This window comes from Rattus rattus, chromosome 11 (assembly GCF_011064425.1).
Source record: "Rattus rattus isolate New Zealand chromosome 11, Rrattus_CSIRO_v1, whole genome shotgun sequence".
NCBI lineage: Eukaryota > Metazoa > Chordata > Mammalia > Rodentia > Muridae > Rattus > Rattus rattus.
The window spans coordinates 13,121,304-13,149,252 of record NC_046164.1 but is presented as its reverse complement, the minus strand read 5'-3'; the positions used below and the strand labels follow the sequence as shown (position 1 = coordinate 13,149,252).

At 43.6% G+C, this 27,949-nt stretch overlaps 1 protein-coding gene across 4 annotated transcripts in view; it reads left to right on the top strand.

Moving 5' to 3' along the window:
* The window catches only part of Mapk10 (mitogen-activated protein kinase 10), a 270,635-nt gene that overhangs the window by 148,470 nt on the left and 94,216 nt on the right, over window positions 1-27,949 (top strand). For all 4 annotated transcript variants that reach the window (XM_032915826.1, XM_032915828.1, XM_032915827.1 and 1 more), the window contains one exon: window positions 10,108-10,277. In XM_032915826.1, coding sequence (XP_032771717.1) covers window positions 10,108-10,277 — 170 coding nt within the window. The remainder of the gene's footprint in view (window positions 1-10,107; window positions 10,278-27,949) is intronic.

Sequence of the window (27,949 nt, the reverse complement as noted above, 5' to 3'; positions counted from 1 at the left end):
AGGCGCTCCTGAAAGCTCCATGGATTTATTTGGACTTGGGTTTCATTTAGATTCGCAGGGCCTGGTCAGGATGCAGCACAGGCAGCCTCCAGCTAGTTCTCCACAGATTCCTTGTTTGCCTTTGAAGCTTCAGGAGACAACCAACTAACCTCCCCCACCCCCACCCCATCCACATTTCCTCCAGCATTCAGGTCTCCCACCAAAATGACCCGTTAAGCTTCTGTCTTAAGGGCGTGTGGTCTGTCATAGTACCGCAGGGACCGCGGGTAGAGCAGGTAATTATGTCACACTGTATCCATAGTCCAGCAGCGGACACATGGATGACGTTCACTCTCATTTAGTTGTTTCTCAGTTCTCTCTTCAGGCCAGAACTCCAGCCCATGCGATGGTTCTGCTCACATGCAGGGTGCGTCTTCCCTCTTCAGCTAAACGTTTATGAAAATACCGTGAGGACCCATCCAGAGGTGTGTCCCCTAAGTGCTTCCCAGTCTAGTGGAGTTGACAATGAGACAAGGCACTGTGACTCAGTTTTGCTTCCTCTGTGGTTTTATTTTTCATATTTTCACAGACTTCATACAAAGTGTCAGATGACGTTTAGAGAAACTTAAGTGTTTCTTTTTGTTGGGCTCCTACTCCCGTGTATTTAATGGAACATGACTCTGACTTCATATATGTTTTGATACATAATATTTAATTTTGCACTAATAACCTAAAAATCACAGCATTGATGCTTTTGTTTGCCTGATGGAAGAGGAAAAGATATTTAGCAAAGACAAGGTGCCCAGTATAATCGCCTACACTCATTTTCTGATGAGATAACTCACAGGTGTGCACACGGTCATGACAACTGTCCTCTTGCCTTTATGAAATGAGATTTATATTGCTTGTTGGTATTTTCTCTTGTGTCTACATGGAAATATGGCTATAGCAAATTTAGTGCTCCATTTCTGTTCTATACCCTAGAATATTTATATAAAAAACTATGGAATGTCTATTTCAGTTAAAATGGACTCTGTCACACCGCCTAAGATTAACTGACAAGATATAAAATTCACTTTTGTAACTGTGGGAGACCTTTGGTGTTGGTTCATTTTTCTTTAAAAACGAGCTTGGTTTACTTAACACAAAAGGGTAAAATTTTAGCTTTCTGTGGAATAAGATTAACTTGATTGTAAGTGAAGCTTGGTATTGTAAGTTTAATTATAATTGAAGGTTCAATCAGACTGAACAAAGTCATGGCTTGAGTATTTATTTTTTATAGTCATGCTGTAAAATTCCCTAGGACTGTCCATGATTTCAGAGCATGGTTCATCTGTAGCCAAGCTTGATGAAAGATGTGCGAAACACACAGATTCCATTTCAGTCTAAATTGTGCTCATCTGTAATTATTTTGTGCTTCTGACGCACTATTTATCTTGGGACACAGGGCATTGGAAACGGAAATGAAGTTATAGTCTTTGCTTTGCTGAAAAAACGATTACCTAAGGCTGGGCGCATGACCACGAGTGGCTACATTATTTTTAGGTAGGTCAAGCTTGCCCACCAGCAGTTCAGTTCCAAGTTCTAAACTCCACAGATGCCAGTATCCTCTTGGGAGTTCACATTCTCTAAAATGTAAATGCTTGATTAGACATTGCCAACACATTAAAGAAGGTCAGAGCGCCTGTGTGCCTTTAGCACTATGTTTGTGTTGTTGATTTTCAGAGCTGCGTTGAATTCAGGAACTTGCACATACTAGGCTAGGGCCTCTTATCACAAAGCTATACCCCCAGCTCTGAAACACGTATATAAGGTGGCAGAAGACCCCCGGCAGAGTGGCACTCCCCTATAATACCAGCTACTTGGACAGCCGCAGCTGGAAGATAACAGCTGTCAAGCCATCTTGGGTTGCATATTGAGTTCAATGTCACCTTGAGTAATCTAGCGAGATTCCTATTTCAAAATTTAAAGCAAGTCTGGGGGTTTAGCCCAGGGTAAAACCTATTTCTAGAATATACACGTTCCTTAGCATCCACAAGGGCCCAGTGCTGCAACAAATACATAAATGATAAACAGAAGAATAATAAAAACAGGTAAGAAGCCATGCAAACCAAGATCATAGCACGAAGAATAAGGAACTGAAGCACCAATTATATCTCTTTGTGGCCTTGCGAGTGCAGGAATGAAAATAACAAAGAGATTTACACGGGTCTCGGGATAATGCTGTGTGCTGTATATGGAAACAGACTCAGGCTCAAGATTAATGATTGTAGCATTGAGGAACTCTAAATGTTCCTATCTAAAACCATAGAGAGGGACTTAAGGTAAAGGCTGGTGAGTCCCAGATGAACTCACTAGAAACATTGTTTCTAGAAACATAGTTTCCACATGTTATTTGACTGTCCTGTCCTTTTACTCTATGGCAAGAAAGTTTTTAGTTTTTCTTGATACTTGGCTGTTCTTCATTGTCCCAATTACAGAGTTCTTCTTGTCTCAATTGTGTAACTGAACTGTTGTTTCCAAGGTGCCCTTCTTTATCACAGACAAGGCAGGAATGTGCAGAGTGAAAGGTGGAGAATGCAGTGTCCTAGCTTAGGGCCCAATGCCATTGATTCTGAAGTCAGCACTCCCTATCCCAGCCTCTATGGCGTGAGTTAGCGCTCAGTACCATGAGGCTGGAGCATTGTGTCTTTACAGCCCATGTGCTGTGCCTTGAGACCAAAACAACACCTGTTCAGTAAAAATGGAGGGTAATAATAATGTACCCTCAACCTCTAGACTTACCAGAGTAAAAGTTTACGTCCTACGGTGTAGATTCCAATGCATGCTGGGATGGGTTCCTTTCTTTCTAGTGTCTCAGGAGTTTGAACTCCTGCTACCCTGTGTGGTAGCAGCTGAGATACCACAGTGAGAAGAAAGAGGAGTAGGCAACGCATATCACTTCACATTTCTAAAATTAAATTTTATTTACTCAGTGTGTGTGTGTGTGTGTGTGTGTGCGCGTGTGTGTGTGCGTGTGCGCGCATGCATGCATGCTCATTTATACATATACCACGGTATGCATGTGCAGGTCAGAGGACAACATTTCCCAGTTACTGATCACCATTCACAGTGTGGTTTTCTTTGGTGGCAGGGGTCTCTACCCACTGAGCAATCTTGCTCCACTGTGGAAATGGGAAGTGTAACTTGTTGCTTAAGTCTTTTGAATCCTGATATCTCTCTACACTTTACACTTCTAGCACAGCGATTTTGGCTTTAAGGGTGGGTTAAGAGTTGAATGAACTTTGCTTAAAATATTGCAAGTGTATTTTTAAACGGTGCACGGCATCTCTATCTTAGTGACCATGACTCCGTAATAACTGAGAAAGTCGCGTGGATCATCTAGTGTGAATCTCTCCCTGAGGAAGAGTAGACTCTTTCCTTCTGTGCGTAAGGAAACTGAGGCTGGGTTTATAGGACATTACTCAAGGTCTCATAGTGGGATTCTAAAGCAGACTGTTAGGTGCTATGCCACAGTAGTACTCTCTGTGGAAGTTTTCTGTCTAGTACTTCTCCCCTGGAAAATGAGAATATCAATTCTATCATTCGTTCCTGAACTGATGTTAGGCTAGCACCCAGCAGCTCTATGCAGTACTTTTCTTCCTCTGTGCATAAAGAGGAGGCAGAGCAGGCAGAGGCCACAGCACCAGCATTGATTACACCAGATGCTTTTTCACACAGCAGAAAATGATGTTAAATGTTAAGTTACGGGAAGCGTTAAGATGTTTGTTATACTGTTGCTATAACATCAATTTCACAGAGTCACATCTCTGGACCAACTAGCATTCAAATTAAATAGATTCCAGAAGAGAACTGTCCTTAGAGAATCACCTATCAAGAAACAATGGTAAAGTGTGCCCCCAACAAAACAAAACCCTGGGACATTTTACTAAGTATTGTCAGCTCAGATCTTTCCTTTTAAAACCAATAGATAAGTGATTCAGATTTAAAATGGAGTGAGTGCGTGCCTCCTTGCCCCAAGAAATGACATGGTTATTGGTTTCTGTTGTCTTTCTATGACAACCCAACAACGGCATTGTGGGAGGGCTCCATTTGTCAGTGTCGAAAGAGGAACCATAACTTGTAAGTGCAAATGACAACATCAAAAGAATTGTCTGCGCATTGGCTATCCACCAATGGTGATTCCACAAGGCATCTTTCTACCAAGTCAGTTGATTGGACGTCAACAGAGTTTTTATAGCGTAAAGAACGTAGTGTATGCCCCATAAATGGGTGAAGCGAGGGCCACCTCCCATTGCATGGTGGCCTCGGAAGCCTCTGCTTACCGCTGCTGACGCAGGGCTGTATCCAACCGGTGCTTGTTTAGTGAGCAGCACCTTCGAACTCCAGGGAGAGAGAACTGGGAAGTGAGTTTGCAGCAGCAGATTTGTTTCGTGCAATTTCTCAGGTTTTGTTCCGCAGCTCATTCTTAGAAAACTACCTCACTGTTCTAAATTATCTTATTTTAGCCGGGCTGTTCCACTTTGCAAAAATTATCTCAAATTGCATGAATTTGATTCATATACCCGTGAATTACTGGCTCGGAAACTGAGAGTCAGTTGACTCATGGCTCTGGGAACGTCATTTGTTTTGAGTATAAACTTTAAAAATATTTACTATCATAAAGAGCATACCTGTGGGTTTAGATTTTTTCCAGAACCTATTTTAATAAGGGTTTTCAAATGTTTTAGCCCCTTCTAGCACACCATCTAAAGATAGGGGAGAAAGGATGTGGACCTGCGGATGCGGACCTGTTCAGAAGGAGTTCAGAATCATCTTTGGGATGATTCCAATCTCTTTTTGTCAGGTTACCAGCAGTCCAGTTCAGTAGTGTCAGGATACCAAACATGAATCAGCAATGATGGCGAGATCCAGCAGAAACAGCCAGGCCTCTGCCAAATTAGCATGACTCAGCGGGTGTGACCAGAGCCAGTCGAGATGCCAGGAGATGTTTCCCAGTGTGCCTTTCTCAATGAAGGTCAGCGAAGACGAAAGGCCAACGGAGTGTTGCAGGACTGGCTATGCAATGGAGATGCCACTGTCTGTTGATTTCTGTTTATACTCTTTCCAAACATCATGTGTCTTCCCACAGGCCTTGCCTCAGCAAGATACCACATGAGTCTGCATCACATGGCACAACCAGAAACTTCCACTTCAGTACCTGTAGTAGGAAATCATTAATTTTACTCTACCTGTATCCCCTGTCCCCTCTGGGAGTTCGTATCAAGTAAGAAATACGAAACATAATTCTGTGTCCCTGATAAAAAATTCTGGTATTTGCTAACTATTGTTTGATTCCAAGCTAGTTATGTAAAGAACTATGGAATCTGTTCTCCCCAAAGCTAAGCAGTAGCGAGACATTATCTTTCTTCTAACTCGCTTTGCTAGATTTGTTAAATTAATGAATCAAAGCTTGCCACTCGCTGTGGTTTTGTCACCGTTACCATTCATTTTTTTCCTTTGGCTTTCCAGAGCGTGACATTAAGTTTTGTGCTCAAGGTGGTGGACATTTATAACTCGCGTCTTCTGGTATTCCTGTCACTGCTCAGCTTGCTGAGTTTGCCATTTGCGTTTAAAACTAGATGATCTAATGGTTTCATTCCTGAAGCCTCCGGGTGAGCTGCACAAATCCTTTATGGAACCACATAGGATAATGAGTGGAAAGATGAAAAGGTAGGCTCAAGGTTTCATAGGTCGGAAGTGCAGGATTGACCCGGGCTCCATGGTATTTTCAGTTCTAATATGTATTAAAAAAAAACCAAAGCAGAGAGAGAGGGAGAGAGGGAGAGAAGGAGAGAGAGGGAGAGAGGCAGAGAGGGAGAGAGGGAGAGAGGAAGAGAGGGAGAGAGAAAGACACAACAAACGAAACAGAGAACCAAGGAAGCGCCACTGGTAAGGGCTTTCAACCCCAATGTCCCTTCTCAGGAGCTTTTAGCAGCACCACAGGTCAGTCTTCCTCTGTGAGATCACAGAGAGAGTGCCCCTGAAATACAAGTCATTATATCTGAGCAAAGTACAATCGAGTCTTAAGATCACTAACACGGTGTGTCAGCGACACTCAAACATTTCTGGTTAGAAAGACAGAAGCAAAGGAACACAGAACCCATGTTCAAAAGAGCTGATCAGTCAGGTGACAGATGGGGTGTCTCGCCAAGCGTTCTTGAAGAGGAGTCTCAGCGTAAATCCCCTGGAGTGTTAACGTCCTCTGGTGTCTTTAAGGGCCTGAGGACTTCACCCAAGTTGTAGAGGTCTGACTCAGGTCAAAGTGAGATTTCTGGCTTGAAGGCTGAGAGGAATTTTAGGGCTTGTTTGTATTTAGAAAGACGCTTGCTTCTCTGTGGGCATGAGAGACTAAAGGAGGAAGTTCCTCACAAAGTGCTAGCCGTGGAGCTTTTGCTTGTTTTTTTCTATTAATCCAATAAAAATTTCAGTGCTAAGATTATTTGTTGCTTAAATAATTAATAAAGGCTTATTGAAGAGGTGTTCTCTAACTCTTAGAGTTATCTGGAATCTAAGTCAATCTAGCATGAAGAAGATAGTAAACATTAATGAATTCACAAGAGTATCATGATGATTTCAGTCTCCCTCTCTGTCTCTCTCTCTGTCTCTGTCTGTCTGTCTCTCTGCCTCTATCTCTCTGTCTCTGTCTCTGTCTGTCTCTATCTCTCTGTCTGTCTCTGTCTCTGTCTCTGTCTGTCTCTCTGTCTCTGTCTCTGTCTCTCTGTCTGTCTCTGTCTCTGTCTCTCTGTCTGTCTGTCTGTCTCTCTCTCACTTTGTGTGGTGTGGTGTGTGTGTGTGTGTGTGTGTGTGTGTGTGTGTGTGTGTGTGTGTGTGTATATGCTGGAATACAACTGATAACCAAATCCCAAAACTCCAGGGTGTGTGCACAGGATTCTGTCTACCAAGCTCAACCAGTGTTCTACAGGCACACTCACACCAAAGAACTGGTGAGGAAGGAGCCCATGGCACTAGTGAGCACAGATTCAAGCTCCCCTTAAACACTCCCAACTTTATCTCATCAGGCGTTGGCTCCCCCTGTCTTATCCCTTTCCCCTATTCAAACATTTCCAGTGACACTATTTCTCCTTCTGCTTTCATATCATAGGATTGTAAGCCCCACCACTTACAGCATTATTTCTCCCCTTAGAGGGACCCCCAAAGCTCCCAAGCAGAATGGATAACTATGCCTGCACTTGGTTGTCTGAGAGAGCTAGTTGATAAGGCTCCATTGCCGAAGGGGCCACATGTTTCAGTCACACGACATAGGGAAATCAGGCTTGAACTAGGATGGGAATTTCCTCCCTACTGGCCAGACTGCACAGTGCCAGGAGTGGTGAAGACGCCGAGGGAGAATTATCATATAAATATACTCAACTGTGCAGCCTGTGTGTAATAATCCTCACTAGCCAGGCGTGATGAGCCCACTGGGGCAATAGTAGTGAGTCTGTTATGGAGGTGACCAATGGCTTTCTGATGGGATTGGATGTCAGCCACAGAAGAGGGAAATTGTGTCTCATACTCCAAGCCTAGTCAAAAGCCCATAGTTGGGGAGGTTTATAGACTCTAGTGGGAAGCCACTGCTGTTGTTTTCCTAAATGGATATACTATCTCTGTCAAATTCCCTCCTAACTAACCATGTGTATGCTCGTACACTAGTGCTGCTGTCAGCTCTGGCCAGAAAAGCTTCTGTAGTAGTCAGTGGAGGGTATAGAGATAACTGGTCAAAACCAGAATAACATACTACCGAAATCTCAGCTATGAAAGTAGACATTTTTCACACAGTCTCCAACACTCAAAGAAAATGGAAAATGGGTGGGAGGAATGTAAGTCCAGAATATCAAGGAGAGGAGTGTGGTGTGTGAACTTCTGGGTATGACACACTTTGCAGTCCTGATTACCTGTACAAGATCTCCACAAGATCTGTCCTTTCAACATCCTGTCATGGATGGAAGAAGAACTCATGGAGCTCTACCTATCTTTGAGGATCTAAACACAGATAATGGTTGATGGGGAGGGGGAGACATTTTCTTCAAGGGTGTGTCCACTGGTAAGGTGTACATGATGTAAATAAACTTTCACCAAAGTGCATATGAGCAGCCCTAATGAAACTCAATGGGGTCACCCAGAAAAGACATGAGAGTAGAAGGTTGGCCAGATGGGAAAGGAGGGCATTTCATAGATGTGGGAGAAGGTAGGGGAGGGTCGTGGATGAGCGTAATCAGAATGCATATGCACATGCATGAAAATGTCACAGAAAGGCTGTTGTTATGCATAATTACTATATGCTATACATGTGTACATACAGTTGTTTTATACAAAGTATCTGAATAAACTAATGGTGATATTATACAGACAATAAGTTGTTACTTCCTATTTATTACCAGAATATTTACTTTGTTCCCTATAGAACACCTGTATTTAACTACCCACTTCCCCATCTTCACTCTAGGCTATGATTTTATCTTACTTTCACTGCATTGCCAGTGCTAACTCAGCATCTGTCACCTATTATGCCTGTCATCAATATTGAATTAAGCAGTTATAAGCATTGCATAGATTAGGTAACAAGAACAAGAAGTTATACGAATGATTAAACTTTCTTGAATATGTGTTGAAGTGGTGAGCGAGCATCTCCAGCAGATTAGTTCAACTCTCCTGGGGAAATGGAGATTACAGGTAGAAAACCATGAAGGACACTACAAATAGAGTTGTGGCTATGTAGAGTCAAGGGTGTGGACCATGAAGTCTACTGCAAGATGTTATCACATACATGTGGTAAGTACACACATGTGATTAGTACACGCATGTGATTAGATGCACATATTTACTAGTATACACTGATTAGTACACATGTGTGGTTAGTACATATGTGTGATTAATATACACATGCAGTTATTACATGTGATTACTACACACCAGTGATTAGTACACACATGTGATTAGTATATACTGTGATTAGTACACATGTGTGGTTAGTACATATGTGTGATTAGTATACACATGTGATTACATACATGTGATTATTACACACCAGAGATTAGTACACACATGTGATTAGTATATAGTGTAATTAGTACACATGTGTGGTTAGTATACATGTATGATTAGTACATATATATGATCGATATACATGTGATTATTTGATTATTACACACATGTGATTAGATACAAATGCAGTACTTCAGGACCACCACTTGGCATCGTCTGGAGTTGATGAAGCTAACTTGTGCTATGGATTTTATGATATTCCAAATATTAAGGAGTGCAACAAAGGGTCAGAACACAACAAACGTCACATCAGGCAGGCGTCAGTCATCCCGTGTTAATCTTGCAGATGAAAAGTATTGAATGTTGAATCTTCATTTGGCCTTATTTAATCTTTATTTAGTAAGAAAGCCAGACTTTTTTTTTTTTTTTAAAAAGGATAACTCTTTAACTACCAAAGATGGCTGACACATGAACTTCTCCATAGATAAGCAGGAGAGGCAATAGCCAGTCCATGTAAAACGTAAGCATCTGCAAAGCAGACCGTCATAGAGTTTTGAACAAGGTGGAATCATCGATCTGGTGTTTTCAGCACTGAATAAGGGTAGTAGTAGTTTGGGTATTAATGAGAGGAAATGAACCTGCACGTTACTTTTTTTGGCCTTGGCTCTTTTTGAGGAAAGGACCACAGATACCATCTTCATCCTTCCTCCTATGACGAGGGGACATGTTTCTCATTTTCTTGAGTCTTTAAGTATCTCACCTATCGTCTCAGTATTTGTTTACCTAAAAGGGGCGAGGTGATCATGGCACCACCTCTCTTTCTGTTTGAAACAGGCATTGGGGGATTGGCTGGGGAGACTCTGTGTCACAGGGTCTGTGTTTCCAGGCCTCGAATGTCGATATGAAGAAGACATCGTTTGCATATTAAGGTTAATTTCCTTCAAGTAAACTGGCAGGGCTCCACGTAGGTTTTTTTTCCTGTGTAAGATTGGTGGACTAGATGCCAGATGGCCAGATATTTGTAACCATTGGAAGAAAAGACTTTTCTCTGTGTCCATCGACACTGAACTGCTCCTCTTGTCTCATTGTTCTTCTTGACAGGGATTCGACAAACACGTGGATGTGTCTTCTGTTGCCAAACATTACAACATGAGCAAAAGCAAGGTAGATAACCAGTTCTACAGTGTGGAAGTGGGAGACTCAACCTTCACAGTTCTTAAGCGCTACCAGAACCTGAAGCCGATCGGCTCTGGGGCTCAGGGAATAGTTTGGTAAGTAGGATGGATTCGATCCACATTTGAAGGGAGCATGCTATCCTCATCTACAAGGGCCAAAGCGATAAATATCGGGTGAGATACACACATTGAAAATATAAAATTATCAGCACCATTTGTTTCTCTACTCATTAACAATATACAGCCTTGGGCTGGAGAGATGGCTCAGTGGTTAAGAGCACGGACTGCTCTTCCAGAGGTCATGAGTTCAATTCCCAGCAACCACATGGTGGCTCACAACCATCTGTAATGAGACCTGGTGCCCTCTTCTAGCCTGCAGTCACATATGTAGGCAGAATGCTGTATATAAAATAAATAAATTAAAAAACAACATCATCAACAACAACAACAACAACAAAACATATGCAGCCTCCTATCACAAGAAATCAAACATTACGACACAAGGGAAGAAATAGACCCGGAGGATGAGAGGGTTTTTGCTGTTGCTGCCATATTCTGAAAAGTTTATGTGCGTATTTCACTGCAAGAACAAGACAGGGGCAGTTAGATCCCCAACTCATTTAAGAGAGATGAGTGAGCTCTCTCTGTGACTATTAAAGTTCGTACTGGTGAGTTTTCTGTCAAATAGCCAAGACTCAGTTGGGGAGGGGCAGCCTCAACTGATACAATGCCCCACCAGACGGGCCTTTGGCAATCTTGTGGGGCACTATCTTAACAGATGACTGATGTGGGTGGACCCAGTGCCACTCCTGGACTAGGGCTCTGGGTGCTGTAAGAAAGCAGGCTGAGCAGGCCATGGGGAGCGAGCCAGTAAGCAGCACCCTCCATGGCCTCTGCTCCATGAGGGAGTGTGACTTGGAAGGATAAGGTGAAATAAAAAGCTCCCCCCATGGCCTTTGCCACGGTGTTTTAATAAAGCAATAGACCTCAACTAAGACAAAGTTCAATGTTCACAATTAAGTTAACTATGTAGAAGGTAGTATAAAATATGTTTGCTTAGGGGCTCTTGGCAGCATACAACTGCCTGTAATTCCAGTTCCAGAAGATTCATCGCCCTCTTGTGGCCTCCATGTTCTCCTGCATGCAGACACATGCTACATATAATACCCCCCCCCCCACACACACACACTCACACAGACACACACCTTTAATATCTTTAAAACATATTTGCTTAACCTTTCCTTGGCTCCTTAGTAAGCAGTTTTTCTTTCTTATGCTGGAGTGATTAAACTGAATTCACCTGCATGTGAATTCACCATCGTGAAGCTAGTGAAAAACTAATACTGTTTTAATTGACAAATACTCGTTTCAGTATGCAATGTGTTAGCTAAATATATATAGTATATTTATTGGCATAATAAATTTCAATTTTGATTATTGATATCAGTTAGTAAAATTTTAGTACATGCACACTCAATATATTTAGGTATGTATATTTATAAAGGGCATTTAGCAATTCGATATATTTTATTGTTTAAATAACTAATATATTACTTTTTACGTCTGAGGAGAACAGAAATATGCAGCATGGGATGAGTAAAGGCAAAGTTACATGGATTTTTAAAAATTTTAAACCTTATTCATACAGTTATAACTCTGGAGATGCTCTTGTATTAACAAGGGTTGATACGCTAAAGATAACGTGGGCCTCATTATACCTGCAAGATATGCTAGAGCAAGAAGGGAGGGGATCTGGAAAGACTGGCGGAGGGAAAGAATATGATAAAATGTATTTAAGTTTAAAAATTGTTTTAAATAGGAAAGATACAATAATGAAAGGACATGGATATCTAAAAAAAAAAAGGAAAAATTGTGGAAATTGCATTTCAATGGGTAGTTTTTACTGTTTTCCAAATGTTCATTGCACATCTCTTGATCCACTTGAGGTTTGGTCACTCCATTACACTGGCTGGCTTACTTAAGAGTCTGCAGTGGCTGGAGCAAGTGCGGTACACTCTGGGTATACTTCCTAAGCCCAGTCACTAGCACTTACATCACATCTGCCAAACACATGGTGGCTACTATAGAAAGTCACCTGGTAAACTTCCATTTTCCATCACATTACAAATGGAACAATTTTTCGTCATGTTTAAACAATGGGTTAAACATTTATTTCAAAAGCATTGAAAGAGATAAAAAAAGTAATAAGCATTTACAGTATTTTTTATTTGTCTATTTTTATGGCTCACGTATAAGGCAACCTCTTGCTAGTACAAAATATTTTAATAGAGTGGCAGCAGCATTGTTGGCTTTCAAAGATGTCTGCCAATCATCCCCAGGATCCTGAGATATGTGATCTGATGGGACACAGGGAGAATCAGAGGGTGTGCCTGAGAGTCCTCGCAGGCTATGCTGACGTATCCAGGTGGGAACAACATAATCAGTGGAGCTCTTAAAAGTACAAAAGGAGACAGAGAGCAATCAGAGCCCTGGAATTAGAAAGGGCGAGGAGGGGATTTGAAATACTGGAAACTGGCCACATGGCAGACTGTGACAGTGTAACAAGTGGGGCCATGAGCCAAGGAATGGGGCTGGCTTTGGGGAGCTGGAAATGGCTTAGTGCCCAGTGGAGACATTAGTCTCAACTCAGGAAAGTGAAGGCTGCCAACACCCCAAATGGAAAGAAGCAGGTTCTTTTCTAGGACCCCATGGAGAAACTCTGTTTTCCACCATCATGATTCTAGTCTGTGAAATGCCCACAGGGCTCCTCATGTACAGAATTGTAAGACAGTAAATATATTGCTTAAGCAGTTGTTCTGTGACAGCTGTGGCAGTGGTACTCATGTATCCAGGGCAGTTAAGATTCCAACATGAAGAGTATTGGTTGCTCATCCAGAGGACCTGGGTTCAATTCCCAACAGACACGTGGTAGTTTACAATTATCTACAGCTTCAGTTTCAGGGAACCAAATGCCCTCTTCTGGCCTCTGTGGACACTAGGCACACGTGCAGTGCACAGACATACACACAGGCAGAACACTCATGCACACAGCATAGCAAAATAATAAAAAAAAGGAAAGATAATTGCTGCTAATACCCCAAATTTATTGAAGTTTGGGGTGAGGACAGTGCTTCTTAGCAGATTGATGGAGAACTGTAGAATATTCACACAAGGAAGGTTTTCTCAATAAGATTCATAGCTCTGATAGTTTAATTTTTTTCCCTTCCAATAAAGCTGTCATGGAAAGTGAGGACTGCCAGTAACAGGAAATAGGTAGACCTTTGATGAAGCCCTGACAGGTCAGAGTAGCATTTAGCTTGATAAGGTTTCAGATCATCATCGGAAGACTTGGCAATCCTATTCTAAGATTGTTACAATGTATCGGTTCTAAGATTGTTACAATGTATCCGGTTCTAAGATTGTTACAATGTATCCTATTCTAAGATTGTTACAATGTATCCGGTTCTAAGATTGTTACAATTCTAAGATTGTATCCGGTTCGAAGATTGTCACAATGTATCCTGTTCTAAGATTGTTACAGTGTATCATGTTCTAAGATTGTTACAAAGTATCACATTCTAAGATTGTTACAATGTGTTTCATGGGATATCTGGATGCTTTCCTTCCTTTCTTTGGGATGTAAATGATCCTTGATCTTAACTAGAGCTTGATAAGAGATGTCGATAACGGAGTTGATACTGGGGACATTGAGTTTTGTTGGAGCCCTTGAAGGGGTTCTGGTTACTTCTGTCCTAGAACAAGGAGTTGGACAGAAAAACCACGATGCAGCAGAACTTCAGACAATTTATTAGAGAAAGATTCTTTTCCAGTGGTGGGAGAAGGGAGAGAAGGGAGAAGGGAGAAGGGAGAAGGAGAAGGGAGAAGGGAGAAGGGAGAAGGGAGAAGGAGAAGGGAGGGGAAGGGGGGAAAGAAGGGGGGAGAAGGGGAGAGAGGAAGGGGGGAGAAGGAAGGGGGGAGAAGGAAGGGGAGAAGGAAGGGGGAGAAGGAAGGGGAGAAGGGGAGAAGGGAGAAGGAGAAGGGAGAAGGGAGAAAGGGAGAAGGGAGAAAAGGAGAAGGGAGGAAGGGAGAAGGGAGAAGGGAGAAGGGAGAAGGAGAAGGGGGAGGGGGAAGGGGGAGAAGAAGGGGGGGAGAAGGAAGGGGGAGAAGGAAGGGGGGGGAAGGAAGGGGAGAAGGAAGGGGGGGAAGGAAGGGGGGGAAGGAAGGGGGAGAAGGAAGGGGAGAAGGGGAGAAGGAGAAGGGAGAAGGGAGAAGGGAGAGAAGGGAGAAGGGAGAAGGGAGAAGGGAGAAGGGAGAAGGGAGAAGGGAGAAGGGAGAAGGGAGAAGGGAGAAGGGAGAAGGGAGAAGGGAGAAGGGAGAAGGGAAGGGAGAAGGGAGAAGGGAGAAGGAGAAGGAGAAGGGAGAGAAAGGGAAGGGAGAGAAAGGGAGAAGGGAGGGAGAAGGAGAAGGGGAGAAGGGAGAGGGGAGGGAGAAGGAGAAGGGAGGGAGAAGGGAAGGAGAAGGAGAAGGGCCAGAGCCAAGACAGAGTTTCCTGAACAGCTCAACTGTATAAAGTGCCTATGCTATAGTGCAGACTCTTTGAGTAATTTGTCTCATGTGGGCCTTTGGTACTCAGTTGCTCCAAATACTCTGTCTAGTATGGGGAGTCCTTCATACAACTCGATGGATTGCCTATCTCAACAGCGTATTAAACATCAACCGGGGACGTGAGTTTTAGGATTACGGTGACCCACAGACCATCTTCATGAACTCTGGAGTATATCTTTGTAAGAGACAGTGGCGCCATCCAGGCTTTTGCAGTCTATCTTAGACTACTACCTTCTCTCCGCCTTTACTCCGGGTTCTCCTGATCTTTCGCACTCAACCATACTCTCCTGACTCAAAACTTCCCATGAGTAAGATTTTTAAACTCATTTTTAGGACAAATTTATCAGAAAGACGAAACAAAGCAACACCAACAAGAACAAAAACCCAAAACAAATCAAACGAAAACACCACCTGCATTTCAAAATGGAAGCCTTGGCATTTCCTGAGGTTCTTGGCCCTTTTGCCTCTAGCTGGGGAGGAGGGGAGCATCTTCAGCAAAGGGGGCAATGCAGGCCTGAAAGGGGACAGTGCCAGGCTTGCTCTTCTGTGTGTGTGTAAATGCTGCGGGCAGGGCTACTTCTCTTCCTTATGCCTTCCCAATCTAAGCCCCACAATATCTTTGTTTAGTTCTAACGTGAGTCTGACACTGTCTATGCCAGATCTAGTCTTCAGTTGGTTTGCTCTCCCTTCCAACTTTTCTTCATTTAATTTCTCGTCTATTTCCTTTTGTAGACAATGAGCCCCTTCCCACCCAGCACATGTCTATAGCCAGGCCTGCCCGTGGAGTCCGCAGACTATCCCCGTGTTCAGGATAACAGTCACATGCATAGGTTGTCTTAAATATTCCATATAATCCTGAATATAGAGACTGGTTAGAACTGGGTCTGGATCTGACTGTGTCTCTGAAGAAAACATAAACAAGAAACGGACTGTTCATTTATTTAGACTAACTTTACTTTGGAACAGGAATAAAACACGGAGAAACCAGTTTGAAAAGAGATGTCGTAAAGTTTCCACTGTGCCACCACAAAAGTGTATATGCACATGTGTGTGCATGTGTGTGTGTGTGTGTGTGTGTGTCCAACATGAACTCTGCTTTTTCACTGTAAATGTAGGTATACAGACACTCTGCCACCATGCCCCCAGCCCCTGTGTTTGCTTGAAATGGAATCTCCTCTCCACTCTTCCAGTTGTCTGACACTTGCTCCTTATTTTCACTCTTTCTCCTCCTTCAGCTGCCTTATTGTTGATTTAATACCAGGGGTCAAAGCAATGCTAAAATTTCTTCAAAAGAAGTAATGACTACGGTGGCTCTCAGACTTTACTGCTGACCAAAGTCTTAATCTCTGTACGGTGGGAAATCATGAAGCAATCTGGGATGAGCTTTAAGAACAGCATTCAGGAGGCAATGAGCAAACTATGTCAGCGTTTTCCAGTCTTTGGGAGAGGGTTGCAGTAGTGTTTTGAGCTAGTTACATGAATACCCAAACAACCATAAAATTGTCAAGACTTTAAGGAGATTTGAGGAAGATATATATATATATATATATATATATATATATATATATATATATGTATATATAATAGAAAATTAAAAGAAGAAAAATCCTCATGTTCTAGCTATGGAGTTAAAGAAACGACTTGACTGACACTCCATGAATCAGTCTGATAAGAACTTGCCTGAGCTGCTTCTCCCTGCTTTTGAACTTGAGCCTTTATTGACCAGTCTTATTTACAATACACAGGTCACAGACATTGGCACAGCTGGGCATGGTAGCACATACCAGCATTTGGGAGGCAGAGGCAGAGAGGCAAGTGGATCTCTGTAAGTTCAAGGCCAGCCTAGTCTACAGATCCAGTTCTGGGACAGCCAGAGCAACATGAGACCTTGCCTTGGAAAAAAAAACCCAAACGAGCAACAAACAAATTAAATTACGGCATTATTTACAAATGTACACAGACCAAGAAAATCATCTTTAAGGTCAGAATTTGAGTGGGGACGTGTTATGGTGATGGGGTTGATGGGTGAGAGCCTCGGACTTCCTGAGTAACAGGAGGGAGACTTGCTCAGCGGTTCCCAGGTGATTTTATTGTGTCTCAGGAGGCACTGATCACACTCCCTTGGCGCACTTCTCCCAGCCTCTAATGAGCCATTACCCTAAGTGACTGGGCTTTCATCAAACACATTTATGTTTAGCCCTTGACCTGGGAAGTGATTACTCTCTCATTTGCATGCGCAACAGCAGTGCATTCTGCCTTCACAATTTCCTACTCATTTTGCAACCCAGACCTTCAGCTGCAGTCTTCTTGAAATCAGGCGCACTGAGCTTCAGATATTGCCTCCAGACCCGTGAGAGGTTTCACGCAGTGGGACCTAAGTGGAAGAGAACAGATAGATGTCTTATTTTTTTCTTCTGTCTTGGCCGTTCTTCTTGTCCCCCTTGTCTAAGTCTGACTTTAAATATCTACTTATAATTTTCCCGATCAATGAATAAGACTTGCAAACAACAATTCTTGCTTTCATGGAGAAAATGTAGTACACCAAGAAACAATAGGTAGAAGTTTCAGGGAAGAGTGCTTAGGAGGAAATATACATACGTATAAAATATTATATATAATACCAATAGTCTTGTGTTGGCTATAGTATGTGAGTTGATATGTGTAAATATATAATGTCAAAATAACAGGTGATATTTATGGAGTTGGTAGTTAGTATCAGAAAAATTTACATTTGGGTTTAAGGTATATAATGAACAAGTATTCCAAATTCTCTTATTCTTCAGTTAATTCTAATTAATTTATATTCTTAGGGTTAAAACTTAACAAGGATTTGTAGCCTAAACACATTATTTTATGGTAGAAGTGAAGAGTAATCCTTTGTATTACCGTAAATAACTATTCACTTACAGATATCTGAGTTCCTTCGAAATCATTTATTGGGGGTGAATACCAATGTCTCTGTCAGAAGAGACAATTAGTTAATAATTTTGTATTTATTTATAATTTCTGTTTCAGTCCCTGAGATGGGAATCGACATAAATTCTTGCTTCATAAACCCCTCCCTGTCTTCTAGAGTCATCGAAAGAAATACCCTCATCTCTAAAAAAATCAAGTCACTGTGTGGTCACCTTACTCCTTTCTCTGATGCATAGATCATGAGTAACTCTTAGGATTCATGTGCATTCATTACATGTAATATTTAACATAGGTATACATACAATACATATATGCTAACCTCCACGCTAATCCAGTTTATCTTAGAAAACCCGAAGTTCCTTACGGGAGGGACACAGCTTCATCGGTGTGCATGGATTAAGCTGAGTAACAGAAGGCAATAGTCCTTGCTCTGACCGCTTCAGAAGGCCTGCCCTGTCCCCCTGCAGACAAGGCGTGTTTGTTTTCAAGAAGAGAAACTGTGGGCTTATGAGCGATGCCCCTATAGAGAGTGGTGCTGGAAGGGTCTTTATGTGAAGCTCGGAGGGAAGAGGCTATCCCCCATCTTCATGCAGAGCTTGCCGCTGGCCCATTCCAGATGTCACCATTTACAGCACCGGCCTGTCTTGCTCATCTAGGATTTGACTGCGGAGCTGAGACATCTTTCAGTTTGGAAGGCGCTCTGACAGCTCCAGCATTCCCTTTGCCTGCAATCTGCGCTCATCTCCGATTCACATCCTCACCTGCAGTGGAATTTAAATTTATTTAAAATATTTGACCCTGTCAAGCGCTTCCCATTCACCGTCACAAGCTATGAATTCAGCCTTCGATCGGTGCATGTTAAGCGCCTGTCTACCATGGTACAGTTTGAGTCACCATCAGAAAAGGCGCTTGCCCAGGTCACTGGACGAAGGCTTCTTTTAGTTTCTGACATATACTTACTGGTGCTCAGAACTGTGCTCTTGTTTAACTATAGTCTTATCTTTGCTACTAAAATGTCTTTACACAAAGGATTTAATTATGTCCATTCATAAAAATAAAAAATGCACTGCCAATCAAGGTGGCTCAAACCCCAAGTATATTTATAAAGACGTAAAAGTGCAAAGTAAAACAAAACCAAAAACCCTTTCTTCGGGTTCACCCCAGACGGCAGACTGTGAGGTAGACAAGTGGCTAAAAACGGATGGACTTCGGATTTCAAAGGAAAGGAAATTTGCCTAGCAAAACCGTAAACTGGACAGCAAGGGTAGGATAACAGATGCAATCGATAATAGATTAGTGTGTTGAACAGGTCTCGGCCACAGTGTTTGGGAGTCCCACGAAGGTGGAAAGGAGGAAGAGGGGGAAATTACAAGTCACACTGTTGTCAAGCTGACATTATCCCCTCTCTTCCTGGGAGCTCCCCCTCCTTCCCACCCCGTTCCTCTCAGTGTCTCTTCAAGGACTCTGTCAAGTGTCTGTCAGGGCCTTCCTTTGGTCTGAGGCCATCGCTCACCTGCTGTTGTTTTCCTACCTAACTTTGGCTCTGTGAGGATTGATAATGTGCATCATGAATGTTGTTCCCTCCTCTTCCCTATTCCGACTGTAGCTCTATTCTCCGAACTCTCACCCAGATCAGCGCGGTTGGCTGGCTGCCCTCTCCTGCTGGAAGGCTAAGCCAGCTGAGCGTCGTATAACCACGCTGATTTTCTCTGTTACGGGTTTATGAGCTTCCTCCTCAGCTGGGTTCCTGTTCTTGCTTAGCAACCCTTTCGCTTACGTGTCTCCTCCGCTTCCTATCCCATTTCCCATGGCGGCCATTACAACCCCGTTACAAGTTTCCTGTGAGCTCCTAATCCCATTTTCTCACTCCATTATGTGAAGAAGGCCTTACCCGCTTCTTGTAAAAGAAAGCATATGGCCTGAGGCAAGTGCACTCTACAATTTTCTTTCTTCGATGTCATCTGCAGCCTTCTGTGCTCAGTGTGTCCCCCATGAAGAGTGCCCCGGATGGCTGACCAACTATCTGTGATTCCCTTCCCTCCTATCTCCGTATAAAATCAACTGTAGCTTCCTCTCTCCTACCTATAGAAGAAGACTTCTCTGCAAAGTGTCATCTAAAAATAAGTCCGCTAGATTTCGTTTGACCCTAAAAGACCTTTCTGTCACTCTTTTTTTGTTTCCTACACTAGGCTCTTGATAAGATGATATGAATTTAACATCTTTCTTCTCTTTTTAAAGGAAGATTTACTTATTTATTCTGTATAGGTATACTGTAGCTGTCAGACACACAAGAAGAGGGCATCAGATCTCATTACAGATGGTTGTGAGCCACCATGTGGTTGCTGGGATTTGAACTCGGGACCTCTGGAAGAGCAGTCAGTGCTCCTAACCACTGAGCCATCTCTCCGACCTAGAATTTAATGTCTTTCAGTCTGTCCGTCACAGTTCACTAACAGTCGCAATCCTCTCACCATACGGCCATGGCAGAAGGAGGAGACAGGAGATGGTGAGGGTGGATCCTACACTGCCAGCTAGTCCACTGGTTTCCTTTCCCCTCCTCATCTCAGCATGCACACGGTTCAGCTTGGACACAGACACTGCCTACCTTATTCGGGGCTCTCTGAAGGAAGACTTGGTGGAATGGGTGTGCTTTGTGCACTGTGAGACAATGACCGTCTCACGCTGGAAAGGCCGAGAATCCGGTAGTTGCTTAGTCTGCAAGGCTGGATGTCTCAGCACTGCTGGTTCGGAGCTGAGGGCCTGAGGGTTCCTGGAGAGCTGCTGATCTTCGACTACATGGGACTCTTGAAGAAGTTGGTTCTGTGTCATGAAAGGGAGGTCACAGTGCTAGGATGAATGAACGTGTCACCCGGAGGGCAAGCAGGCAGAGAGCAGTGTCCTCCTTCTGGGCCCCTTAATCTGGGATGCCACCAAAGGAGTCGCCTACATTTCCTGTTTCAAAGGACACCATCAAAAAAATTCCTCGAGGGAGCGCCCTGGCAGCTTGTGTTTTACTGGATTCCAGGTGCAGTCGGATCGTCAGACAAGATCGGTCCTCCCACCATCAAATTGTTAATTCTTAGTTCCTTTGAATTTCAAAATGGTGACTTTCAAAGTTTGCCTGTGTTTGGACCAGAACTGTGAGGGACAGCATGTGTGATACTTCTGGTTATTTCGTCTGAGGATAAAGCTAGAAGAAGCACAGACACAGGGTTCTTCATGTTCTAACACCAGGCGTTAGGTAGTAGCCAATATGAGTCAGTTTTCAGTCTTATTGCCAGGCTTAGGTTGCAGCCAGTCCTAACGGGTGCCGGCCTTCCTCGTTAAATGACCGGAAAGCCAAAGTTGCAAAGGGCAAAGACGTGGATCAGGAGTGTATTAATTAGCTTGCAGTTGTAATAAAAGCAACATCAGGAAGGAACAGTTTATTGTGACTCTCCATTTGAGAAGGGAGATAGTCCACCATGATGAGGAAGGCATGAAGGCAGGGAGGTAAGATGGCTGATTGTATTCAGGAAGCGGAGTGTGGACCAGAAGTGGGGCTGGACTAAGATGCAGACAGTGACCCACCTGCTCGCTGCGGCTCCCATCTGAGGGAGGGCGTAACCGACTGGAGAACACTAGGGCTCCTGGAGAACGGGCCACCTTCAAACCGCAGGAGGGAGCTAGCAAAACAGATATGGATATCAGACATTTTTCTGAATCCAAAAGAGATTTGGAGGCAGATGTCAAGATCCGGGCAAGAGGGGAGGCATGAACACCTAGAGACAAGTGTCATGAATGTTGCTGTCTGCTAAGTGGCTGGCAGTGTTAGCCGGGGTTGAAGCTCACTGCTTCCTGATTTCCCACCATCCCCATGGTCAGGCATTAGGTCTCTCTCTCTTGATGGCCATTTTTTTCATTGCTCTTTCAATATTGCATTTGTAAAATGTTCTTCTTCCTCGGGCCTTTCTCTTCCGTTATGCCTGAATTCCGCTGGTATTTCATATATGGATTTGTGGTCTACTCAAACTTGCCGTTCACCGTGAATGTCTTACTTAGGAGTCGTTCATAGCTCAGCCGCATCATTTAGACTTTGTCAGCTCACAGGGGCTTGCTACCATCGTAGGCTGGAGGCTGGGAGTGTCCACGTGGAGTGCCATCCCCAGTGGTTCGGATGATTGACTGATACCCAGCCCTGGCTTCCACACTGCCTACAGAGGAACGTTCCTTGGCAGAACAGTTTCTAATTCTGTAGAACAACATACTAACACTTTTCCCCAAATATACTATCCGCCGAAGAACTTATGGTTCTATTAAAAAAGGAACACAAATGAGCATGTTTCCTGGGATCTAGTGTTATCTCCAGTCATGCACACAGCATGCATCAGTTATGCTCATCCATCTGTCCTTCCGTCCATCCATCCATCCATCCATCCATCCATCCATCCATCCATCCATCCATCTGTCCATCTCTCTTCTGCTCTCTATTCTCCACATACTTCTGAGCCTTAGGTTATGAAGATTTCACTTTCAGGCTAATGTTTGTTTCCATGTATGAGAGAAAAGAAAATACTGGTGTGTGTGTGTGTGTGTGTGTGTGTGTGTGTGTGTGTGTGTGTGTACGCGCACTTGGATTACTTCCCTTAACATACTGTATTTTCCAGTGTCTATTCCACTGCAATCCCTGAGATTTTATTCTTTGCTGACTAATACAACGCCATGTGTATACCACATTTCCTTTCTCCATGGCTCTCTTGAGGGGCACTTAGTTTGATTCCTCAGTTTAGCTACTGAGGAAATAACGCCCTGGTAAATATGCGTCTGCAGTAGCTCTTCACTGTGCCCAATTGATCTGCTTCGATACATGTCTAGAAGCATATGGTTGGATAGGCCCTCACTCCCATGACTTGCTAACTTTGATTCTCACCATTGGGGATGGTTCCCCTTTCCCACATCCTTATAAGCATTGTTTAGTTTTGTGTTGACTTTATTCATGTGTTATTATTGACTGTTCATGTATGTGTACGTGTGTGTATCTGAATGTTTGTGTGTGAACTTGTGCATGTATGTATGCATGTGAGTGTGGAGGCCAGAGGCCAAGCTCAGATTTTATTCCCCATGAGTTGTATATTTTGTTTGTTTCTCTTCCCCCAGCTACTGTCCCCTCCCCACCCCCCTGTGTGTGTGTGTGTCTTTTGTGTGTGTCTGTGTGGTGTATGTATGTGTCTTTTGTGTGTGTCTCTGTGTGTGTGTATGTGTCTTTTGTGTGTGTCTGTGTGTGTGTATGTGTCTTTTGTGTATGTGTCTTTTGTGTGTGTGTGTTTGTGTGTATGTGTCTTTTGTGTGTGTGTGTGTGTGTGTGTGTGTGTGTGTGTGTGTACACCTTCTTGTATACTAATGCAAGCAAGCATGAGCTTGCCATGCCGTCCTTGTGGAGGTCAGAGGACAACCTTGGGTATGGGTCTTCACTTTGCATCTTGGTTGAGGCAGTCTCTGATGTTTTCCATGATGAACACCAGGCTATGTATCCAAGCAGTTTCCAGCATTCTCCTGTCTCTACCTCACATCTCCTTCCACACGTTCGGAGACTACACACTTGTGCTTTGCCTTGCATGTTTATGGTAGTTTTTCATTAGTCATTCTCAACTCCAGGGTCTCTCCTGGGACTCAGGGCTCACTTCCTAGGCTAGACTAGCTGGCGTGTGAGCTTCCAGGCCCTTGTGAGCCTTGGCTCTGCCAGTGTTTCTTTGTTTTTCCTTGTTTGTTCCTAATGTAGATGCTGGTCATAGGAACCAGCTTCTCATGCAATCACCTTATAGACATTTATGGATGACGTTACCTCCTCAGCCTGTGTGTCCCCCAACCCTCAATTAATTTGGTACTGGTTGCTACAACTGGAATGAGATGGAATTTAGTGATAGTTTTGATTTTATTTGCATGCCCTAAGAGCTAATATTACTAAGTCTTCCCATTTATTTATTGTCTGTTTGCATTTATTCATTTGAGATACACCCACCTATATCGTCTTCATTTTAAAATTGGGTTGTTTTAAAGTTTCTTTCTGGTTCCTTGTGTGCTCTGCATGCTACCCCTCTGCCCCCGCCTGGTGAGTGGAGCTAGGTGGATTTTCCAGTCTGTACCCCACCCCCCATGAATTGCTTCCTTTGCTGTGCAGATCTTCATTCTCTGATGCGATCCCCCTTGTCATGTGTCGTCTTTGCTTTGCTTTGGAGATCTGATTCGGAAATCTGTCGCCTTTGTCTGTATGTTGACATGTGTATTTCTTCCAGTAATGGCAGTTGCTGGTCTTACATTTAGGCTTTTGGGTACTTGAGTTTGCCATTGCACATGGTGAGAACTAAGGGGTGAGTTTGAACCCTCTACTCCATCTGTTTGATGTATCTGAGTTTGTTTACCATTGCACAAGATGAGAAATGAGGGTCAACTTTGAATCCTGTACCCCATCTGTTGCACAGGCTGTCCTTTATCCATTCTGTGCTTTTGATGTCCTGGAAGAGCAAGTTGTGGTGTGTGTCACATTTCTGTCCCTCTGGTCTATCTGTCTGTCTTCATCTACCTATGTATCATCTATCTATCTATCTATCTATCTATCTATCTATCTATCTATCTATCATCTATTTGTCTATCATCTATCAATCATCTCTCAATCATTTATCTATCATCTATCATCTATCTGTCATCTATATCTCTGTCATCTGTCATCTATCTATCTATCTATCTATCTATCTATCTATCCATCCATCCATCCACCCACCCATCCATCCATCCATCCATCCATCCATCCATCCATCCATCCACCCATCCACCCATCCATCCATTTTGGCTCCGTGGGAGCTGAGATCTAGGCGTCTCCATTCAGCTTCCTGGATATCCCTTCTGAAAGCCATTCTGTTCTCTACTTGGCCGTGCGTGATGTGCCTCCTTTTTCCTGGGGTGAGCTTCTATTCCAGTTGCAGCTGCAAGAATCTTTTCTGTTACCCCTCTCTCACCTTCCCCATGGCTCAGCGCGACTGACTGCTTCCTCACCTGTGCTGCTTCAGCGTCTCTCTGCAATTATTTACACTTTATTGCTATTTAATGTTTGTTGCTAGAGGGCAATTTTATCAGAATTAGGATTTGTGTTCATAGTATGTTTACAAGATTTTGAAAATGCTTGGTACATAATGGAAACATCTTAAATCTTGAATTGTTTCCTATAACATGCTTTAGCAACGCATGTATATACACCGTGTATTAAATTAATGACATGGTTATTCATGTTATTTCATGGTTATTTAGAGGTATTAATGCGTTAATTAATAAAACTCACTCAGAATCTATCATTAGATCTATTAACAGGTGCTGTTGTATGTAAATGTTAGTGTAATACATATAATAGTTATGCCATTGGACTTTCTAAAGAATGAGCTGGTAATAACAAAATTGATATTTCAAACCATTTATTGAATGCCATACTAATTTCAACTTGATCTGATGACATCCAACACACAGTATACTCTAAAGAGTCATTTCAGGGAAAATGGAAGGATTATGTCCTTATTTTCAAACTCCGCATCCAGGGCAGAGAGGCAGGGGAGAGAACATGGTCACCAACACAGGATAGGTACCATTAGCGTCTGAAGTCTGGAGAATCCCACCCGAGTGCCAATTTCACAGCTACAGTGTAAAGTCGGGATCGGATCTATTAGTGCTTTGCGCAGTGAACATTTTTGGATTCAGGATGGCTAGGCTGAATCAATGAACAAAACGCTAACAACGGAAGTTATTTGTACTCACCGTTAAAGAAAAATACAAGAGGAAGTAGACATGTGGGTGGAGAGAGGGTTTCCTGGTTAAACTGCTTGCTGCGTATGTGTATGAGGACCTGAGTTTGGAGCCCCAGCATCTATGTGCAAGCTGAGCTTGTGTCCTGTGTCTATGTCCCTGGTGCTTTGGCAGATACAGGATCCCAGGGCCTTGCTCACCAGCCAAGCAGTGAGAGATCCTGTCTCAGCAAACAAAATGGAGAGCCACAGAGGCAGAGCCCCACTGTCGATCTCTGGCGTCCACATGGGCAAACACCAGCGAGTTCATCTGCGCATGCGCGCACGTAAGATCGCTTCTGTGACATCTCCTTACTGTACTCTCGTTAAGTACTTATCAGGTAGCTGAATGATATTAGAACGGTGACATAGCAATGGGCTACAGAGTTGAACAGACAAGGGTCCACCATCCAGGAGAACAGGGACACAGCCGTCAGCCTTGCTCCTCTTGGGCAATTTCTTCACGACGTCCTTCAATGCTTATACTTAAGTCAGGGTCATTCTGGCTGCTGTAACAAATTGAAAAGAGACTGATAGAAGCTTGAAGGGAAAAGACAAGGAGGGGGTGGGAGCCAGCATCTGTTTAGCCATTTCATGGACAGCATGGCAGAAAAGCGTTGGAGTCTCCAAATGGCCAGAAGAGGATAAACCACAGGGCAACTTTTACGGACAAGGCTACACGTGATGCTTCTCTTCTGCTCCCTCCTATTGGCTGGAACTCAGCCACGCAGCTACGAGCTGTGATCTAGCTGTGCGGGAGGTTAGCGTGCCCACGAAACGGAGAAGCGCTGGGGGGCTCTACAGCTTTTGTGCTTTCTAAAGGAGCCAAGCTCTCGCCGAATGGAGCTAAATGCAGCATTCCTTCCTTCCGGCAGCTTCTAGTCGAGCCTGCTTTTTCTCGGTTGTGCCAGCTTTACGTCATCTCTACACTGCCTTCTTCCTCTGGGCACTGCCTTATTTCGCTCCAGACCAGAACCTCTTTAAGGCACAGGCGTCGAGCTTGCTTCCGGCTCTAGTTCTGAAGTGGAGCACGCAAGGTGGTGTGGGGCATTCACCTAGGAGATACTGCTATTAGTTAAGCTCCTGGCTTTCTCCACCATCTATTTTGTCTCCTCCTAGCTTTCTGGGATCCATTTTTTTTTCCTGTATCAAAATATGCTGAACTATTCTTGTCGAGTTAGAACCATGTCAGATGCCTGGTCTGCCCATCATTTGATTTGATACTTTGGGACCTAATCACCTGGTTGGGATACAGGCCTATAGACGTTTATCTGAGTGTGTCATTTTGCCTTTCTTATTCTTGGCTGGGATTATGTACTGTAAATTTAGCAGCACAGATTGAGTCCTCACAGATAAAGAGGTCTACACTGTTTAGTGACGGAAAAGTGTATTCATTAGGAGAGAAGGAATTGTGGGTGTTCAAAGGCACACGCGTGAAGGACAGCAGGCACCAGGGATAGAACGACACAGAAATAAGAGGAGGGACAGGTGCCAGAAACGTAAAGGAGGGGAATGAACGCAAAGGCAAATGAGCACCAAGGAAGCGGAAGATTCCCAGGGGGACAGGACAACAAAGGGACTGGGAAGAGGAATGAAGACGGTGAGGGAATCATTTTCCAGGACGGAAGAAGGTATTGATGGGACTCATTTTGAAAGGATTCAACAATTCTTTGTGAGAAAGTGAATTTGAGTATAGCACTTACCTCTGCTTGCTTTGGGTCATATTTGATGAGCTGTGCTGTCAAATAGAGAAATGTGATTGGACCGTGAAGTCTCCACCCTAAAGACACACGGTTTGTTTTGCAAGCGGTTCAGTCACTTTAAACTTCCGGCTGCCTATCAAAGCAGTGGCCAATGGGAGCACGCTTTTCACCCCGCAGCCAGCTATGAAAAGGGAGTGGAGAGGGAAATCAGAGAAGATGTCGACGATCATTGGCCACAGAGTGGTTCCTGCGCCCTTGACACTCACACATTTTTGAGCTCGGAGGAAGATGAATCTCTTTGGCGGAAAAGCTAGGACTCAGCTCTGTCTGCATTGTGCCAACTCAACCCGGAAGTGTCCATGAATCTGCCCCTGTTCTACTCTACAGTGTATGTTTCTGATGCTGTATTGCTTCATTTCCATCCTGATGCGTCTGCCTCAGAGGCGAACTATTAATAAAAGCCCCACTTGGATCAGTTGCCCATGTTCCCTTCCCCAGTTTTAGGGAAATATTATAACCATGTTTTACTTGGAAAGGAGTTTTTGAACTACCAAGAAGAAATTATGAACCTCGGTGTTTATGTAGGAATTTCTAGACAGTTGCCAGCTTTGGAAATCTGTCTCTGTCTCTTTGTCTCTCTGTCTCTCTCTCTCTCTCCCCCCCCCCCCCCCTTTCTCTCTCCCCCCCCCCCCCTTTCCCCCTCTCCCTCCTCTCCCCTCCCCGCCCCTCCTCCTGCCCC